The sequence below is a fragment of the Pipistrellus kuhlii genome, unplaced genomic scaffold (genome assembly GCF_014108245.1).
Source record: "Pipistrellus kuhlii isolate mPipKuh1 unplaced genomic scaffold, mPipKuh1.p scaffold_m20_p_38, whole genome shotgun sequence".
Lineage (NCBI taxonomy): Eukaryota > Metazoa > Chordata > Mammalia > Chiroptera > Vespertilionidae > Pipistrellus > Pipistrellus kuhlii.
Genome location: NW_023425538.1, coordinates 2,596,017 through 2,617,511, shown reverse-complemented (window position 1 = coordinate 2,617,511; position 21,495 = coordinate 2,596,017). Strand labels below are relative to the sequence as shown.

The following is a 21,495-nucleotide window of genomic DNA, read 5'->3' as shown; positions in this document are numbered from 1 at the left end:
AGTTACGGTCAATTTGCATGTTTCTCTTTATTTAAAAAATATTTTTATTAATTATTATTATTTTTTTTTTACAGAGAGGAAAGGAGAGGGATAGAGAGTTAGAAACATCGATGAGAGAGAATCATTGATCAGCTGCCTCTCGCACACCTCCCACTGGGGATGTGCCCACAACCCAGGTACATGCCTTTGACTAGAATCGAACCCAGGACCTTTCAGTCCGCAGGCTGACGCTCTATCCACTGAGCCAAACCAGTTTCAGCCTGTTTTTCTTTTATTAGTGTAGATTCCACAAATAAGTGAGATCATGTGATATTTGTCTTTCTCAGACTGGCTTATTTCACTTAGCATATTTTCCAGGTCCACCCATGCTGTCCCAAAGGGTAAGAGATCCCTCTTTTCTACAGCTGCAGAGTATTCCATAGTGTAAATGTCTCACAACCTTTTTATTTGTTTGTCTACTTATGGGCACTTGGGCTGTTGCCAAATCTTAGCTATTATAGGTAATGCTGCTATGAACATAGGGGTGCATATATTCTTTCTGACTGGTATATTGGGGATTTTAGGGTATATTCCAAGAAGAGAGACTGTTGGTCAAATGGAAGTTCCATTTTTAATTTTTTGAGAAAATTTTAGACTGTTTTCCATAGTGGATGCACCAATCTGCATTCCCACCAACAGTACCCTAGGGTTCCCTTTCTCCACATCCTTGCCAGCACTTGTGGTTCATTGATTTCTTTTATTATTATTATTATTATTATTATTATTATTATTGTTGTTGTTGTTGATTTCAGAGACAAAGGAAGAGGGAGAGAGAGATAGAAACATCAAATGAAGAGAGAGAGAATCATTGATTGGTTGCCTCCTGCATGCCCCCTACTGGGGATTGAGCCTGCAATCCAGGCATGTGCCCTTGACCAGAATCGAACCTGGGGCTCTTCAGTCTGCAGGTTGATGCTTTATCCATTGAGCCAAACCAGCTAGGGCCATTGATTTATTTTTATTTTTATGACAGACATTCTGACAAGTGTGAGGTGACATATCATTTTGATTTTAATTTGCATTTTTCTGATGATTAGTGACTTTGAGAAGAATGTATATTCTGTTGCTTAGGGGTGAAATGTTCTGTAAATATTGGTTGGATCCACCTGATCTAGTATCATTTAAGACCTCTGTTTCCTTGTTAATTTTTTTTTCCTGGAAGATCTATCCAGTGATGTAAGTGAGGTGTTAAAATCCCGTCTCCTACTATGACTGTTTGCGATCAATCTCTTCCTTAAAATCCATCAAGAGTTTTTAATGTAGTTGGGTGCTCCTATATTGGTGCATATATGTTTACAAGGATTATCTTGTTGAATCATTTCCTTTAGTATTATGAAGTGGCCTTCTTTGTCTTTTGTTATGGCCTTTGTTTTGAAGTCTATTTTGTCTGATATGAGTATTGTTTCTGCAGCTTTCCATTTGCATGAAATATATTTATATATCCCTTCACTCTCAGTCTGTGTGTACCAGTATCTTTTATTCTTGTAGATAGCATATACATGAATCATGTTTTCTTATCCATTCAATCACCCTGTCTTTTGGCTAGAGCATTTAATCCATTCATATTTAAGGTTATCATTGATAGGTATTTATTTATTGCCATTTTTACTTTAGTGTTTTGTTGGTTTTTTTTGTTCTTTGGTTTTTGTGTGTGGGTATGTAAGACAAAACAAAACAAAAAAATACTTTTGTTTTGTTTTACAAAGCAGCATAGCAACATTAAGATTGTAGGGTGAGCCGAAGCCGGTTTGGTTCAGTGGTAGAGCATCGGTCTGAGGACTGAAAGGTCCCAGGTTCGATTCCGGTCAAGGGCATGTACATTGGTTGCGGGCACATCCCCGGTAGGGGGTGTGCAAGAGGCAGCTGGTCGATGTTTCTCTCTCATCGATGTTTCTAGCTCTCTATCTATCTCCCTTCCTCTCTGTAAAAAAATCAATAAAATATATTTAAAAAAAAAAAAAGATTGTAGGAGGAGTCAGAGGTTGTGGTCACAATTGTAACATTTGCATATAAGTAAAAAAACAAACATGAGGAGATGGGTTCTTAAAATGAAAACAACAACAATGATTCCAGAGAACCCATTGGAGAGAGTGATGTTATTGACTATGGAGCTGGCCCCCAGGGAAACAGGGAGAGTGGGAATGCCTCTGCTCCGGTCACTGAGATCTGGTTGGTCTTCATGGCCAGATCACACAGTTGAGCATGTTGGTTTACTGGCTCCACACAACAGGGTTCACGTTCACTGAAGGGGCCATTATTTCCTTGGGAAACACCTATGGGACCCTCTTTGCATATATTCCCAGAAGAACCACGGAGTTCTCAATGGTCAGCTTCCTTCTGCTGTTTTTGGTGCATGTATCATTTAGTGGAGGGAAAGGAGGAAAGAACTAAGATTTACTAATTAATTGAATTAAAGGAAGAAGAGCTGTCACAGAATTGATGTATTCATTGGGGGTGGTGAGATTTGGGGGAGTAACAAACTTGGTGGGGAATAGCAATATATCTATATGTATAAACCTTAATATGCAAATAGACCAAACAGTGGACCAACCAAACAACCAGTCACTATGACATGCGCTGACCACCAGGGGGCACACATGAAACATGACAGGTATCAGCTATGGCAGGATGGTGGAACAGGTGAGTGGGAACGCTAGAACAAGGCAGAGCACCAGTCGCTGTCATCACGGCAAGCCTCTGATGTTTACTGAAAATTCTTTGCTCCCATGTGCCATGGTCCCACCAAGTACTTGCACCTGCTGCCAGTGCCTGCCCCACTTGTACATGCTGATGGTGCCCGGCACCAGGCAGGGGTGTGGAGGATGGGCCAAGACCCACCCATATGCCCACCACAGCATCGTAGCCCACAGTTCCTTTTAAGGTACATGAATTCATGCACTGGGCCTCTAGTACCCTGTTTCCCCGAAAATAAGACAGTGTCTTATATTAACTTTTGCTCCCAAAGATGTGCTAAATTTTATTTTCAGGGGATGTCTTATTTTTCCATGTGCTAGGTCTTATTTTCGGAGGATGTCTTATTTTCAGGGAAACACGGTATATATAAAATATAGTATGCATAAGTTATAATTATAATATAACATATAAAATTTTACATATGTATAAATTTTATATATATATATATATATATATATATATATATATATATATATATATATATATATGTCCTTTATATACATACTAGAGCACATGTGTCAAACACAAGGCCCTCGGGCCAAATCCGTCCCGCCAGGCCTTGCAATGTGGCCCGCACCGCGCTGTCATCACTGCACTCCGCTGCGTTTCCATCACAATGACAGTTTATGACTGTTCAGTAAACCATTCGGCCCACGATTTAGGCTGGATTTTAGATTTTGGCCCCTTCTCTGATTGAGTTCGACACCCCTATACTAGAGGCCTGGTGCACGAAATTCATGCAAGGAGCTTGGCCCTTGAAACCCCAGTCAGCCCTGGCCCGCCCTTGGCCCTTGTAGCCCTGGCTTTGTCCAGAAGGTTGTCCAGACAATCATTCTGCTGTTCGGTCTAATTAGCATATTAGCTCTTTATTATATAGGATTATACACTGAGTGGCCAGATTATTATGACCACCTGACGTTTGTAGGCAAATTAGGCATACACTGCATTGTATGGGATAGAGAAGCCGAAGGCCTGTTCGAACACCTTTGCTATCTGCAGTTACCAAGATAAAATATTCCAGTTCACACAGGAACACAAGAATTGGAGAGTTGAGCATTGGAAAAAAGTCATGTGGTCTGATGAATCACATTTCCAGTTGTATCATGCAGATGGAAGAGTGAGAATTTCGTGGAAACAGCATGAAAGCATGCACCCCACATGCATGAGTACAACCATTCAAGCTGGTGGGGGCAGTGTTATGGTTTGGGGCATGTTTTCCTGGCATGATTTGGGCCCTTTAATTCATGTGGAACAACATCTGAATAGCACATCATAAGTATCATTGCTGATAAGTTCATCCTATCATGTTGATGGTGTATCCCAATGGAGATAGCTCCTTCCAACAAGACAATGTGCTATGGCACGGTGCTCATATTGTGCAGGAGTGGTTTTAAGAACATGAAGGAGACTTTACCTTGCTTAGGTGGCCCCCACAATCACCAGATCTCAATCTAATTGAGCATTTGTGGGACAAAATTAAAGGAGCCATCAGGCAGCTGGTTCCACAACCATCAAATCTCACAGAACTGGACAGTGCTATTCATCAGGCATGGTGTCAGATTCCTCACATCACCTTTCAACATCTCATGGAGTCAATGCCAAGAATAATCACCATGGTATTGAAGGCAAAAGGTGGGCCAACGAAGTACTGATGGGATAGTCATAATAATCTAGCCACTCACTGTATATATATTTACAAATATACATTTAGTTTGAAAACTATAAAATGCTAAATATTTTGATTCCATGTCTAGATAGCTTATTTTACCTTCAATTTTAAATGATAGCATTGCTGGATATAGTAGTCTCAGACTTAGGCCCTTGCTTTTCATTATTTTCAGTACTTCATGCCACTCCCTTCTGAGTGAAGTGCTTCTATTGAGAAGTCAGCTGACATTCTAATGGGAACTCCTTTGTAGGTAATTTTCTGTCTTTTTCTTGCTGGCTTTAAGATTGTTTGTCTTGCCGAGACCGGTTTGGCTCAATGGATAGAGCGTCGGCTTGGGGACTGAAAGGTCCCGGGTTCGATTCTGGTCAAGGGCATGTACATGGGTTGCGGGCACATCCCCGGTAGGGGATGTGCAGGAGGCAGCTGATCGATGATTCTCTCTCATCGATGTTTCTAACTCTGTATCCCCTCTCTCTTCCTCTCTGTAAAAAATCAATAAAATATATTAAAAAAAAGATTGTTTGTCTTTAACATTTGCCATTTTAATTATGATGTGTTTAGGTGTGAGTCTCTTTGGGTTCATCTTGAGTGGGAATCTCTGTGCCACCTGAACTTGTGTGACATTTTTCTTCACCAGGTTGGGTAAGTTTTCTGTAATTATTTCTTTATATAGGTTCTCTGTTCCTTGCTTACAGTCTTCTCCTTCTGGCATTCCTATAACGTGGGTGTTACATTTCATGTTGTCCCTGGCATCCCTTAAGCAATCTTCCTGCTTTTTAATTCTTTTTTTTTTTTTTCATTTGCTGTTCTAATTGAGTATTTATTTCTACCTTGTATTCCAAACCACTTATTCAGTCCTCTACTTCATCCAATCTACTTTTAATACCTTCCGGTGTGTTCTTGATGCCAAATATATCATTCTTAATTTCTGTCTGGTTCTTGTTCATGGCCTCTACTTCTCTTTTCATGCTGTGGTGATTTGTATTAAGTTCCTTGAGTATCTTTATAACCATTGCTTTGAACTCTATGTCTGATAAATTGCTTGCCTCCATTACATTTAGTTCTTTTTCTGGAGATGTCTTCTTTTCTCTCATTTGGGGGTTGTCTCTTTGTCTCTCCATTTTAGCTGTTTCTTTGTCTTTGCTTCTATGTATTAGATAGAATTGTTATGCCTCCCAGTCTTTGTAGGATGGTCTTATGTAGAAAGTGTCTTGAGGGGTACAGTCTCTTTATTCCCCTGAGCTGGATGCTCTAGGAATGTCCATATATGCATTACTTGGGCTATCCTGTTGTAATTGGAATGTAGTTGTTGAAGTCCCATTCGTGGGAGGGATTTCCCCTCCAACTTGCTGCCAGTGAGGTTCAATACTAATGTCATTGTGCCAGCTCTTATACAGGTGTTTTGGATCTGCTATTTGTGGGACTTGCTGGACTTTGCTCTGATGTTGTTGAATCTGGTCCCTTCATGTATCTCTTTCCTGGGCCTCCTGGGAGCTTCTCTGGTGCACATGAATGTGAGTCACTGTTCAATACTGGCCCTGAGCAATCTTATTGAGGTCCAAGAAGTTAAAGCCCCTAGTAATTCAATGTTGGGAACTCCTTAGGTCAGAGACTGAGTCTGCTTTGAGTCTTATACCTTACTTGTCTTTTTTCTGAGTTGTACACTCTTACCCCATGGACCTGGTCCTGCAAGTTTAAGCTGCAGATGCTTGGGGTCCTGCGAGGATTTGCCTTGCTGCACAGTCTGGGGTGGTGTCTGCAGTGGGAAACCAAATGCTGTTACTGCCTAATTAGATCAGGCAAAGACTCAAAGCCTCCAGGCCTCCCTCTGCCTGCAAACAGATTGAAATCAGTTTGAGTAGTCTCAGCAATCGTCCACAGGTAGAATAAGAGATTTTCTAATAGGATGGGGCAATTGTTTCTACCTGGAGACGAATTGTTATGCTCAGTCTCTTAATGGGCCTCTAGCAATTTAATAACAAACTATGGACACCAGAGAGAGTTTGTAAAAAACCTAGATGACGGAATACCAATGAGAACAGAAGAGGGGTAATCATGCTGACAAAGATAGAAAACTGAAAGAGACAGGCAAAAAAGTAATGGAAGAGAGAGGCTGGAAACCCCCAGTACCAACTCCAGGCAGATCCTTGTACAGGCACCGCTGCCAAGATACCTTGGAAAATAAGGAAAGAGTGTATTTCTGGTTCATTCCTAGAGTGCAAAAGAAAAACCAACACAGGCAGAAAAGACAAACAGATGTCCAGAGAGAAGAAACAAGCAGTTGCGTAAGGCTGGTTAGAGCAGAGACATTGTTGACACCCGAGAACGGGAAGGCAAAGTCCTCAGGCCTAAGCCAGCATCCCACTGGGCCAGCGTCTAGCAATGATGTTCCGAAAACTTCACATGAACGGGCCGCTCACCATTCCTCAGCCAGGCGCATCAAAGCGGCCATGGAGGTGCAGACACCGCTGTCCAAGGTGGACAACACGTTGTCAGCTGGCAGGGGACAGCGGAAGGCAAGCCCAGCGCCAGCACGGAGGCCCCATTGCAGGTGAGCAGTGAGGGGAGAGGGGCTGAGGGAGGAGGGGTCTCAGGGCTCTCAGCCTCTCTCCCCCTGCGGGTGCTCCTAGCCAGCCCCCAGACACCCTCCCCTGCCAGTGGAGCAGGAGCAGGGGCTGGGCCCGGGCTTTCCCCTCGGCCTGCCCGACGCCCCTGGCTTTGTGCAGGAGCAGAGATGAGACCCCGTGGTGCAGCCGCGGTGTCTGTGGGGCTGTGGGTCCTGGTGACCGTGCACGTGGCGGTGGACCCCGCTGTGACTGAACCCGGGCGCTGCTCCCTCTCTCACTACCGCTGGTTGGACCCCAGGGCGCTGGAGGCGGTCAGGGCGCTGAGGGACCACTACGTGAGTGACTCCCACACCCCAGTCCCAGGGACGCTGGTCCTGTGGGGATCCTGGTCCCCATCCCCAGGGGCCTGACATCCTGGCTTCAAGCAGGCGCATGTTGGACCTCAGGGTCTCAGTTCTGACCAGAGGCACCTGAGCTCAGACAGCGCCTAAAGGAACCCCCAGGCGGACCATTCGCTAAGGGCGCCCCCAGGCGGACCGCCTCCTGTCCGGGTGTGCGCTCCGCAGGGGTGCACGTCACTCCCCTTCGGTCCTCAGCGGGCTCTGTGGCTCCGCGCACAGCACGCACGTCCATCCTGGACCGGCAAGGGGTTCCGGGCAGGGATCCCTAGCTGCCCGCGCCTCAGGCACAGGCGAGGGCACAGCCTCAGCCCCTCATTGTGCCGCCAGGAGGAAGAGACGCGGAGCTGGAGGCCTTGGAACTGCTCCTTCCGCCCGCGGAGGGACCCCCGGCTGCCCGGGGTGAGGCCGCGGGGCGCGGGGCGGTGGGGGCGGGCGGGCCGGGCCGGGCCGGGTGGCGGCGTCTCTAACTCGCCGGGTCCCCGCAGTCGTGCGCGGGGCTCCGCCTGGTGGCCCGGGGCCTCTCGGACGCCCAGGCCGTGCTGAGCAGCCTGCCCGGCCCGAGCTGTTTCCCGGCGTCGCCCCCACCCTGGAGCTGCTGGCGTCGGCGGAGGGACGTGGAGGCCTGCGTGAGTGTGTCCGCCGCGTGTCTGCGCCCCGCCCGCAGCCGGGCCGCCGCTCTCCTCTGTGCTCGGAGCCCACCGTCCAGGCACAGTCCGCGTCCCGCTGGGGTCCGAGGGCGGGGCTGGGGCGCGTGGGCCGGGCCGGTGGGAGCCGGTCCCTGGGCTCCTTCGTTTACCTCCTGTGCCCCCTGCAGCTCGAGCTGGAGCGGCCAGGCTCCTCGAGGAAGGGCCCGCGGGCACCCAGGAGGTGTCCGCACCGGCGGAGAGAGGTGATTGCGGGGGCGGGGCGTGGCGGGGCGTGGCGGTGGGTGTGGAGGGGCGGGGTGGGGTGCCCCGGGGTGGGGTGGGGCAGAGTGGGACGGGGTGGGAAGGGGTGGGTTGGGAAGGGGTGGGGTGGGCCCGGTGGGGTGCGGTGGGGCGGGGCGGTGGAGCAGCTGGGACCCCGGAGGGGGAAATGGCTAACTCAGCCCCGCTTCGCCTCCTTCCCGGGTGCCAGGACTCGCCTGGGTGCCATGAAGCCACCATCATCTTCAACCTCCTGCGCCTGCTCACGTGGGACCTGAAGCTGGCGGCCGGCTCCAGGCCTTGCCTCTGAGCGCGGCTGCGGAGGGACCGCGGGCTGCTGGCGGCGCTCGGGTGGGGCTGCGCTCCCTGGGGCGCGGGCAGGGCTGCAGCCAGTGGGCGCGGGCGCTCAGGAGGCTCTGCGGCCTTGGCTGCAACTGGATGGCCGCGCAGCGTGCGCCCTGTAGCGCGGGGACAGGACCCGAGAGGACAGCGCGTCCCTGGCAGCAGGGACGGTTCTGCGGAGAGCCTCGCCCTGAGACCCTCCAGGGTCTGTGCGGCAGGAGAGACTGGAGAGACTGGAGTCCTGAGTCCACGGGGGCGCGGACCACCTACCGTGGACAAGGCTCTACTTCCCTGGGCACCAGCAGCGCAGAACCAGTGTCCATGCCGTTCCCACGCCCTGTTTGAGCCCTCAGCGTCTCCTGTGAGATTCTGTGAATCTGTGACTCTGCATCTCTCCACTGGGGAGGCCTCTGCCCTAAGGGACTTGGCAGTGAAAGGGCCTGGAGTCCTTAGGTTACTGCAGTATTTTGGATTCTGTTACCTGTGTGTCTTTTGTATTTGAAATCCCTGAGCAATGGGCTACTCTGTCTTTCATCATTAAATATTCTTGCATCTACACTGGCTGTTCCCCTGTGATCACTCTGAGCGGCACTTTTTGGTTAAAAACGCCTAGCCAGGGCCATCAGGTGACTTGTGTTCAACTCTGACCCTGCCATTAGCATAGTGTGACTGGGCAAGTTACTTCTCTGTGGCCTCAGTTTCCTCACCTAAGCAATGGCCTCATTATCCTTCCTTTGTGGATGAGTCCTGTACATTGAAGCAGCACCTATAAAGCTTCCAGTGGAGGCTTAGGGTGGTCTCAATCAGCGGCCTCTATTAAATAACCACACACACCTCCTTACACAGACGAATGCACTTCTTCATTTGTCCAAGCCTGTGGGCTAGAGGTCCTTGCTGCCAACTGCAGGGCTCTTTGTCAAGGTCACACAGCTAGTGAGGGCAGAGCCAGGTTTGAATCCCAGACCCTTTAACTCCATGCTGTATGCTCTTAAAAAAAAAAAAAAAAAAAAAAAAAAAAAATATATATATATATATATATATATATATATATATATATATATATAGAGAGAGAGAGAGAGAGCGCGCGCAGGCTTCTCTCAGTGGATAGATTGTCAGCCTGTGGAATGGGGGTCCTGGATTGATTTTTCTCAAGGGCATTTTTGGGGTTGTGAGCTCCATCCCCAAGGGGGGGGGCAGTCAATGCAGGAGGCAGCTAATCAATGATTCTCTCTCATCATTGATGGTTGTTTTTTTTTACCATTTTCTTTTAAAAAATATAATTTATTGACTTTCTACAGAGAGGAAGAGAGAGGGATAGAGAATTAGAAACATCGATGAGAGAGAATCATCGATCAGTTGCCTCTTGCACACCCCCTACTGGGGATGGGGCCGCAACCAACATACATGCCCTTGACCGAAATCAAACCTGGGACCATTCAGTCCACAGGCCCATGCTCTGAGCCAAACCAGTTTCGGCTCATCATTGATGTTTTAAATCTCTCTCCCTCTCCCTTCTCTCTGAAATCAATAAAAATATATTTTAAAATAAATATAATTAAAATATTTTTTATTGATTTGCCCTGACTGATTTGCCTGACCAATTTGGTCAGGCACATGCCCAGATTGTGTGCTTGGTCCCCAGTAGGGGCCATGCAGGAGGCAGCTGGTCTATGATTCTCTCACCATTGATGTTTCTCTCTCTCGCTCCCTCTACTTTTCTCTCTTGCTCAATCATTGATCCTCACTGCCCAAGCAGGAGACATTATTTTTATTTTACTTACTTAATTTTTTAATAATTTTTTTATTGATTTCAGAAAGGAAGAGAGAAGGAGAGATAGAAACATCAATGATGAAAGAGAATCATTGATCTACTGCCTCCTGCACCACCCCTATTGGGGATCTAGCCCAGAACCCAGGCATGTGCCCTTGACTGGAATTGAACCTGGGACCTTTCAGTCCACACGCTGACACTCTATCCACTGAGCCAAACCAGCTAGGGCAGGAGACTTTATTTTTAAAACACATAGCAACAATAAGCTTCTTGCTCACTTTATCAATGTTACTCATATTTAAAATGTAGGCAAACATTTCAAAATGTGCTCCTGATGTTATCCTGGGTTCAATACTGCATTGTGGCAAAGCCTCCGTGATGGGGGGAGGCATAAAGCTCTCCCCAGATGCAGGGGTGAGGGGTTGTCTTTTTCTCCTTCCAGATCTTCACATGGCTCACTCCCTCACTCCTCATTTTTGCTGAAATGTGATATTTCTGGCCTCATTCAGTGCAGCCCCCCCTACACTCTACCGTCACCTCACTTTTGTGCTTTCATTTTCTGTTCCCTGATGTAATGTACACTGAGTGATTACCCCTACCCCCCACACCCCACTCCCCCTAGTAAAAAGGCCATGAGCCCTGGCTGGTGTGACTCAGAGGCTGGAGCGTCCTCCCATGTGAAAGTTCTCGGGTTCAATTCCTGGTCAGAGGACATGCCCAGGTTTGGGGTTCTGTTCCCAGAGAGCCCCTGACTCTCTGTCCCCTCTTCTGCCCATCCTTCCCTAACAGTCCTGGCCGGGTGTTGCCCGCTGGTGCTGATGCTGATGAGCACGGTGCTGACCAGCACAGGAGCAGTTTCCATCCCCACGCCCCTCGGGACCCTCCTGGGTGCAAGGGGCTGCCAGGTGGCCCAGTTCAAGTCTGTCCCCACAAGAGATGAAGGCCTTCAGAAGGACCAAAGGTGTGGGAGGCCACCCTTTCACATACATGTTTCACTCTCACATTAATGCCCCCTCCCCTCTCCTCTCTTCCTCTCCCTCTAAAGATCAATACAGTAAAGTTTGTTTGTTTGTTTTTTATAAGAAAGCTCCAACAGGCTTTGTTTAATGGGTTGTTTTTTCACTGCTGTGTTCCCGGCGCCTTGAGTAGTGCCTGGAACATGCTGGGGGCTGAGTGACTCTTGGTGAGTGAACGGAGGCATTTGACAGCTCTGAGCGGGACCCCTTGAAGCCCTGGCACCCTCCCCCCCCGCCCCCTGGCTTCCTAGCAGAGACTCCTATACCTGGTGCCTGCGATCTGGACATTAAAGATGTTTGTCAGCTCCCCTCCCCCCCCCCCTTTCTAGGTACCCGGTGGGGAGGGAGGGAAGAGCTGGTCTCCTCTCTTAACTCTGGGCAGCTTTGTCCTGCTGACTCTCTCCCCCACCACCCCTCCCGCCCGCAGCAGCCTGCTCCCTTCATCTCCCCCCTCCCCTACAGCCTCCTTCTCAGAAGTTCCAGGTTCTTGGTGGCCACAGCCCTGGAGGGCCTCCCCCTCTGCCTGCAGGGGTGTCCTGTGGAGAGGCAGCCCCTCCTGTGGGGCTGAGGCTGCCCTTCTGCTGAGACCCGGTTGGGACCTCACCTCCTGTAGGTGAGCCTGAGTGTGTGTCACTTTCTGTTTCGCTCCAGCTGCTCACCTGGCTCCAGGCCCTGCCCTGCACGGGCTTCCCCAGCCTGGGGCCTCCCCTAGTGACAGGTGTGTTTTCACTTTTCCTACATCAGCTGGGATTGCCCGCCTGTGCAGCCCAAAAGCTGCACCATGGAGCCCAGGAAGAACTTACATCAGAGCCGACCTGCGAGTTCAGCGACACACACTGAGCAGCGGCTGAGACCTGGAAGAGGAGACCCAGGCCAGAGACACCAAACAGGGGTTAGTGAGCCCCAGGGACAGCCTGTGAGAGGACACTTGGATCCCCGCCTGGGACAGAGACCAGAGACCAGAGACCAGAGACCAGGATGAAGCTGGGTGAGCCTCCAAGTCATTGTCCATGACCCTCACTCCCCACACCCCCCACCCTCAGCCCCTGACTCTCTGTCCCCTCTTCTGCCCATCCTTCCCTAACAGCCCTGGCCGGGTGTTGCCTGCTGGTGCTGATGCTGATGAGCACGGTGCTGACTAGCACGGTGCTGACTACCACGCCCCTCGGGACCCTTCTGGGTGCAAGGGGCTGCCACGTGGCCCAGTTCAAGTCTCTGTCCCCACAAGAGATGAAGGCCTTCAGGAGGGCCAAGCACGCCTTGGTGAGTCCGCGTCCTCCCCGCCCCCCGCCCCAATCTCGGCTCCCCACCCCCGCTGGAGGAACCCCCACCCTTCCCTCTGTGGGTCACAGGCCCATTTGGCTCCAGGTGGCCCTGCACCCTTCCTTCCCCGGCTGGCCTCTGCCCTTCGCACAGTGGCCTCCCCTGCTCTGGCTGCTGTGGGCTGACTCTTGTTTTGCACTGGAGATGCCTCTCCCTCCTTTGGGACCTTAGCCCCCTGCTCCTGTTGCTAGCCATCCTCCACCCCCTGCAGGGGTCACCCTCCAGCCCTGCAGCTGTGGCTGACCTCTGCCCTTGCTCTCCAGGAAGAGTCCCTCCTGCTGAGGCACCGGAGCTGCAGCTCCCACCCATTCCCCAGGACCTGGGACCTGAGGCAGCTGCAGGTGAGTTGGGAGACTCAAGCCAGCCCTGCCCTCACCTGGCCCTGCTCCCTTGGCTTCTTAGGTGGCCCTGTCACCTCCTCCTCCTCACTGTTCTCTGTGCCTAGCAGGCCTCCTGACCTCTTCTCCTCACCTGCTCACAGTGACCTTCCCTCTCTACTCTCCTCTCCCCTCCCCCTGGTCCTCCCTCTGCCCTCCTCCCCTGTCCTCTCTCACATGCAGCCCTCAGCTGTCTGTCTCCCCTGCTCAGGTGTGGGAGCGCCCTGTGGCCTTGGAGGCTGAGCTGGCCCTGACACGGAGGGTCCTGGGGGCCATAGCTAACTCGAACCTGGGGGACGTCCTGGACCAGCCCCTTCTCACGCTGCGCCACATCCACTCCAAGCTTCATGCCTGTGTGAGTACCCTGGTCTCCCGGGCCATGTCTGTGGGCTCTGACCACCCCTGTGTGCCCCTGTGTCTGAGACCCTGTTCACTCACCACCTTCCTTTGCCCACAGGTCCCAGCTGAGTCCACAGGCCCCAGGCCCCTGGGCCGCCTCCGCCAATGGCTGCACCGCCTCCAGGAGGCTGAGAAGAAGGTGAGCGACTGGGGAGGGACCAGTTTCTGGGGACAACGTGGGGCCCAGGTGGCGAACAGCCACTGAGCTGTCCTTTCCTCTCCACAGGAATCCCGTGGCTGCCTTGAAGCCTCTGTCACATCCAACCTCTTCCGCCTCCTGGCCCGTGACCTGAAATGTGTGGCTGATGGAGACCTGTGTGTGTGACTCTGAGGCCCACCCGCCACCTGTCCCAGCACCTTGGTTTATTTATGCACCTCCACCTTTCTTAATTTATTGCCACCCCACCACTATTTATGCATTTTTTGTGTGTGAATTGTCAAACTCGCACCCGATAAAGTATTTGTTTTTCTACTTTTTGTAAGAATTGTTCAAATAAATGATAAGAAAAAGATGTGTCCTGTGCTGTGGGATCACGTGTCTGATTGTGCGGATCAGTTTCCTCTCGCCGCCATAATAAGGGATCCCAAGCTTAGCATCTGCCAACCACCAAGTTCAGGATCTCACAGTTCCAGGGAGGAGAGTGCAGGGGGCCCAGCCTCTCTCCACCGGGGGTGGCACAGGGCTGCAGTCCAGTGTGGCTGGTGGGACTCTCCTAGGGAGGCCTTGGCAGGACAGGCCCCCCTCCAAGCTCAGCAGAATTCTCCTCCCTCCTGCAGTGGTGGCACTGAGGTTCCCGTGCCGCTGCAGAGAGCGTCCGTCCCCAGCTCCTGCCAGCCTCTCGCAGGCCCTGGCACATGGACCTCCATCTCGGAGCCCACAGCCACGGGTCACATGCTTCTGGCGCCTGGCATCCCTCTGCCTGTCCTTCCGCCACGTTTCCCTTCTGCCTACAGCTGGAGAAAGTGCTCTGCTTTTAAGGACTCGGTGTTTAGACGGGGCTCACAGACAATCCAGGACAACCTCTCTCTTTTAACATCTGTAAAGCTCAGTTTCCTCTGCGAGGTCCTTTTGCCTGTCACATAAGAGAATCACAGTTCCAGGGATCGGCTGGGCATTTGGGGCCACTATTCTCCACCACAGTCCATGTGTGGCTGCTGCATGTGTGGTTTCTTTGAGGGTACGTGAGTGCATTTTGGAATGAACTCCATTTGGACATGGTGTATACTTCTTTTGATTTATTGCTGAATTCTATGTGTTAATATTTTGTTAAGGATCTCTGTGTCTGTGTTCATTGCTTACTTTTGTGTGAGATAATAAATTTTGCCTCAATTTTAAGCTAGTGGAGTTAGGACTTTCTGTTATTTGCAGCCAAAATTATTATTAGTGATACACCTGGAAATGAAAGGCAACTTTCCCTGGAAGTTGAAGAATTCTGGCTGCATGGGTTGTTCTGCCTCAACCTTTACCTGGGCTGTCATTGGTGTCCACATACTCAGTATCTACAGAGGGGGATGAGAAGATGGATAATCCGGGCTGCATTTCAGGGAACCAGGCGCTTCTACCAACCTCATCTCTGGGACATCACTATTTCTCCAAACCTCTGCATTGTTTTGTTTTGTTTTTAAGTTTCACTCCAGGTCTTTCAAATCTGCTCTGCTTCCTCATATCCTCTTCACCACCACATCCTCTGTCTCCAAAGAAATTACTCTGTCCTCTCCCTCACACAAGCTGCCAGGCAGAGACTCCTCACCTTCAGCGCTGCTCTCCTTCCTGCACCCACCCTGCACTTGCTCTCCTGTCACATGGATGAGCTGCCTTTCTTCCTAACTAGGGCCAGTGCCTGACCATGGTCCCTAATTACCCCTCTCTTACTCTATTTTTCAAAACTTCATCTCTAAATGTACCTGCCTATTAGCAGTCTCCCCCTTTATACCATCCCTTTCTTAATCCATCCTCTTTTCTCTTGCTACTATTTCTCCATCTCTCCTTTTCGCTGGCTCCGTTTCCTCACCCACTCCAGTCTTCACAGCCCTGGCAGCTGGTTTCTACCTCCAGAGCTTCACTCAGCACCAACAATCTCTTCACAGCTAAACCCTGTGACTGCTTCTTCAGTTCTTATCCCAGAAGACCTCTCAGCAGCATCTAACCCATTCCTCATCAACTCCTTCTTGTAGCTGTCTTTCACATTGATTTATATGATATCACACTCTTCTTGTTTTTTCTTTAACTTCTAGCTGCTGCTTCTCAGTCACATTTTCTGGTTCTTTCTTCTTTATTCCCCTTAAGTACTAGGAGTTTCTCAGGTTCTGTCCTGAACTCTTGTTTCTCTTCCCTGTTCACTTCTCTCTGGGGTCATCTCAGACTCCCTGGGATAACCTGGAGCGGGAGACCAGCCACCTGCTCGACAATTACCCTTGTATCAGTCCACTTAGACTGGATTATGCTATAGTAACTAATAGCCCTTAAATTTCAGTGGTGTATAACAACAAAGAGTTATTGTTCAATCATGCAATGACCATCTTGGATAGGCCGAGTCTCAGCTCCTCATGAGATCCAAGATGAAGGTGCAGCTCTTGGGTATTTCTGGCCTTAGAATATAACTAAGAGCACACCATGGACTATGCACTGGCCCTTACTCTGCTAAGAAATTATATGCACCACTTGACCTCCCACCCCTATTTAATTGGCCCAAGCAAGTGACATAACCAAGCCTGAGGTCAACAGAGCAAAGATTTAGATTCCTCACTTCTGAAGGAAAGAAGATTTCTAGAATGATAAGTAGTTGAACACATCCTAAATTCATACCTTCAACTCTGATTTTAAAGACAAGGACAATTAGCTTCATTATTGTGCATAGAAACCAACTCAAGTTCGATCCAAACTGGACCACCTTAAAGGTTTCTTTGGCATCCTCCGAATAAATGGACCAGTTAGTGGAAACCCTGTGGAAAGGGCTAGTCTGCAGGGTGAAGGCAGCGCCAGTGGGACGCTCTCCGTGGTTCTGAACACTGTCTGCTAGACTAGAGCAGGGTGGTTTCCTCCATCCCTGGGACTTTGGTGGATGCCTGCTAATTCCAGCACTTGTAGATTTTTTATTTTGTTGTCACATCCCATATGGTTTTAAAACAAATAGAACTATCCTACTGTGTGTGAAATATGTTTATTTATCAGGGATTTTTCTTCAAACAATGGAAAATCCCAACTCAACCTGATTAAACCAGGAATTTATCATCTCAACAAGAAGCCTAAAGGTGAGATAGATCAGAACTTGGCTAATTTAGGAAATCACATTAATTCTATCATTAATCCAGATTCTTCCCATCTTTCAACCTGGCCATTCTCAGCATTTCAGCCTCCTTCTCAAGTTAGATCTCCTCATGGTCGCAAGGTGGCTACAAGAGTTCCAGACATTACATCCTCTTGGCAATGTCCAGAGGAAGGAAAGAGACAGCATCTTACCATGTGTCTTTTTTTTTTTCACTGAGGGAAATATTCCCCAGAAGACCCCTAGAAAACTTAGCCCATACTAATATCTCATTAAAAATTGCAACCCCCCTGGATGTCCTCATATTTCTTACTCTGCTCTACTTTCCCCCCATCCTGACAGAGATTCTTGTCTGTCACCTCTATGTTTCCAGCACCCAAAATAGTGCCTGGCACATGGTAGGTGCTCAGTCAATATTTATTGAAAGAAATTACCATCACATAGCATAAATAAAAATATATTTTAAAAATAAAATAATTTTATTGATATCAGAAAAGCAGGGAGAGACGCAGAAACATCAATGATGAGAGAATCATTGATCAGCTGCCTCCTACACACCTCACACTGGGGATCGAGCCTGCAACCCGGGCATATGACCTGACAGGGAGTTGTTCATCAGTTTATTTTGTTCATTAGATTCCACATAACAGTGAGATCATGTGATACTTGTCTTTCTCTGACTGGCTTATTTCACTTAGCATAATACCCTCCAGGTCCCTCCAAGCTGTCTCAGAGGGCAAGAGATCCTTCTTCTTTCATTCTTCATAGTGTTCCATTGTGTAAATATACTACAGCTTTTTTATCCACTCCTCTACTGATGGGCACTTGGGCTGTGTCCAGATCTTAGCTATTGTAAATTGTGCTGCTATGAACACAGGGGTGCATACATTCTTTCTGATTGGTGTTTTGGGTTTCTTAGGATATATTCATAGAAGTGGAAACACTGGGTCAAATAGAGTCCATAATTAATTTTTTGAGGAAACTCCATACTGTTGTCCATAATGGCTGCACCAGTCTGCATTCCCACCAGCAGTGTACTAGGGTTCCCTTTTCTCCACATTCTCGCCAGCACTTGTTGTTTGTTGATTTGTTGATGGTAGCCATCTGACAGGTATGAGATGATACTTTATTCACATTTTGATTTACATCTCTCTGATGTCCAGTGACTTTTAGAATTTTTTCATGTCTCTTGTGCATCTGTATGTCCACTTTGGAAAAGTGTCTAATTAGGTCTTTTTCCCATTTTAAAAAATGGATTGTTTGTCTTCCTTTTGTTAAGTTGTGTGAATTCCTTATATATTTTAGATATTAAACCTTTATCAGATTTATCACTGCCAAATATGTTCTCCCTTTATGTTTTGTTGATGGTTTTTTTTTGCTGTGCAGAAGCTTTTTATTTTGATGTAGTGCCACTTGTTTATTTTTCCTTTGCACTGGGAGATGTATCCATAAACATATTGCTATGAGAAATGTCTGAGATTTTGCTGCTTATGGTTTCTTCTAGGATTTTTATGGTTTTATATCTTACATTTAAGGCTTTTATCTATTTTGAGTTTATTCTTTTGTATGGCGTAAGTTGGCTATCTAGTTTCTTTTCTTTCTTTTTTTCTTTTCTTTTTTTTTTTCATGTATCTGTCCAATTTTCTTAACACTATTTATTGAAGAGACTGTCTTGATTCCATTGTATGATTTTGCCTCCTTTGTTAAAAATTAATTAAGCATAATAGCTTGGGTCAATTTCGGAGTCTCTGTTCTGTCCCATTGATCTATATGCCTGTTCTTATGCCAGAACCAGGCTGTTTTGATTACAGTGGTTTTGTAGTTTAACTTGATATCTGATATTGTGATTCCTTCAACTTTGCTCTTCTTTCTCAACATTGCTGTAGCTATTTGGGGTCTTTTTTGTTTCATATAAATTTTCAGAGTATTTGTTCTAGATCTGTGAAATATGCTGTAGGTATTTTAATAGGGATTGCATTGAATCTCTAGATTGCTTTGGGTAGTATGGACATTTTAATGGTGTTAATTCTACCCATCCATGGATATGGTCTATGCTTCCATTTGTTTATATCTGCTTCTATTTCTTTTATCAATGTCCTATAGTTTTCTGAGTTTTCTTTTACCTCCTTGGTTAAGTTTATTCCTAAGTATCTTAACTTTTTGTTGCAGTGGTAAATGGGATAGTTTGTTTAGTTTCTCTTCCTGATAATTTATTATTGGTGTATAAAAATGCCATCAGTTTCTGGGTGTTTATTTTGTATGCTGCTACATTACCAAATTCATTTATTAGATCTAGTAGGTTTTTGGTGAAGTTTTTTAAAATATATTTTATTAATTTTTTTTTTAGAGAGAGAAAGGGAGAGGGAGAGAGAGATAGGAACATCGATGAGAGAGAAACATCAACCAGCTGCCTCTTGCACACCCCCCACTGGGGATGCGCCTGTAACCAAGGAATCGAACCCGGGACCTTTCAGTCCGCAGACCGACACTCTACCACTGAGCCAAACCTGTTTCGGCTGTAATAAATCTTTATTGTTAATATTATTATAATCGTTTCTTCTCCCCCTCACCCCCCTTAGGTCCCCTCCACCCGGTTCCCACTCCATCTTCTGCCCTTACCTCCCCTCCCCCATTGTCCTCATCCATAGGTGTACAATTTTTGTCCAGTCTCTTCCCATACCCTCCACTCCTCTTCCCCCCTGAGAATTATCAACCCACTCCCATTCTATGCCCCCCATTCTATTATATTCACCAGTTTATTCTGTTCCTCAGATTTTTAATTCACTTGACTTTTAGATTCACTTGTTGATAGATATGTATTAGTTGTTCATAATTTTTATCTTTACTTTTTTCTTCCTCTTCTTAAAGAATACCTTTCAGCATTTCTTATACTACTGGTTTGGTGGTGATGAACTCCTTTAGCTTTTTCTTATCTGTGAAGCTCTTTAGCTGATCTTCAATGCTGAATGATAACTTTGCTGGGTAGAGTAATCTTGGTTGTAGGTTCTTGCTATTGGTCACTTTGAATATTTCTTGTCACCCTTGTCTGGCCTGCATAGTGTCTGTTGAGAAATCAGCTGACAATTGTATGGGTGCTCCCTTGTAGGTAATTAACTGTTTTTCTTTTGCTGCTTTTAATAATCTCTCTTTGTCTTTTGCCCTTGGCATTTTAATTATGATATGTCTTGGTGTGGTCCTCTTTGGATTCCTTTTGTTTGGGGTTCTGTGCACTTCCTGGATTTGTAAGTTTATTTCTTTCACCAGGTGAGGGAAGTTTTCAGTCATTATTTCTTCAAATAGGTTTTCAGTATCTTGCTCTCTCTTTTCTTCTGGCACCCCATAATTCTGATGTTGGTATGCTTGAAGTTGTCCAGGAGGCTTCTTCTTCTTCTTCTTTCTTTTTTTTTTTTTTTTTAAATATATTTTATTGATTTTGTACAGAGAGGAAGGGAGAGAGATAGAGAGTTAGAAACATCGATGAGAGAGAGTCATCGATCAGCTGCCTCTTGCACACCCCCTTACTGGGGATATGCCTGCAACCAAGGTACATGCCCTTGACCGGAATCGAACCCGGGACCTTTCAGTCCCCAAGCCAACGCTCTATCCATTGAGCCAAACAGGTCTTGGCAGGCTTCTTACACTATCTTCAACTTTTTGGATTCTTTTTGCTTTTCCAGTTGAGTATTTTTTGCTTCTTTGTATTTCAAATCTTTGACTTTATTCTTGCGCTCCTCTAGACTGCTGTTGGTATAATATTTTTTTTAAATAAATCTTTATTGTTGATATTATTACAAATGTTCCTCATTTTTCCCCCCTCCATTGCTTCCCTCCACTAGGTTCCCACCCAACCTCTACCCTTTCCCCACCCCCCATTGTCCTCATCCATAGATACACAGTTTATTTATTTATTTTTTTACATTTTTTTATTAAATTATTATCTGTGTACATATTTTAACATTGCCCCCCCATACATACCTATAGGTGCACAGTTTATGTTCAGTCTCTTCCCATACTCCCCACTCCCCTTTTCCCTGAGAATCGTCAGTTCACTCCCCTGCCATACCTCTGATTCTATTATATTCAACGGTTAATATTGTTCATCAGATTTTTTTTTAATTCCCTTGGTTTTTAGGTTCACTTGTTGATAGTTATGTATTTGTTGTTCATAATTTTTATCTTTATTTTCTTTCTCATCCCAAAGAACCCCCTTCAGCAATTCATATAATTCTGGTTTGGCAATGATGAACTCCTTTAGCTTTTTTTTTTAATTAGTGAAGCTTTTTATCTGGTCTTCGATTCTGAGTGATAGCTTTGCTGGATAGATTATTTTTGGCTGTAGGTTCTTGCTATTTATCACCTTGAATATTTCTTGCCATTCCCGTCTGGCCTGCATGGTTTCTGTTGAGAATCAGCTGACAATCGTATGTGTGCTCCTTTATAGGTAACTACCTGCTTTGCTCTTGATGCTTTTAATATTCTCTCTTTGTCTTTTGCTCTTAGAATTTTAATTATGATTTGTCTTGGTGTGGTCCTCTTTGGATTCCTTTTGTTTGGGGTTATGTGTGCTTCCTGAACTTGTAGGTCTAATTCTTTCACCAGGTGGGGGAAGTTTTCTGTCACTATTTCTTTCAGTATGTTTTCGGTATCTTGCTCTCTCTTTTCTTCTGGGACTCCCATAATTCTGATGTTGGTTCATTTGAAGTTGCCCCAGAAGTTTCTTACATTA

General features: G+C 47.1%; 1 protein-coding gene and 1 pseudogene across 1 annotated transcript; both read left to right on the top strand.

The window, feature by feature from the left end:
• The first annotated feature begins 7,136 nt into the window (after positions 1-7,136).
• Positions 7,137-8,613, top strand: LOC118702258 (annotated as a pseudogene).
• Positions 8,614-12,382: 3,769 nt separating this feature from the next.
• Positions 12,383-14,027, top strand: LOC118702257 (interferon lambda-3-like). The gene is made up of 6 exons (XM_036408005.1): positions 12,383-12,392; positions 12,492-12,667; positions 12,991-13,068; positions 13,316-13,459; positions 13,562-13,642; positions 13,730-14,027. The coding sequence occupies exons 1-6, from the start codon at positions 12,383-12,385 to the stop codon at positions 13,826-13,828; spliced, it is 588 nt and encodes a 195-aa protein (XP_036263898.1). The 3' UTR covers positions 13,829-14,027.
• Positions 14,028-21,495: the final 7,468 nt, after the last annotated feature.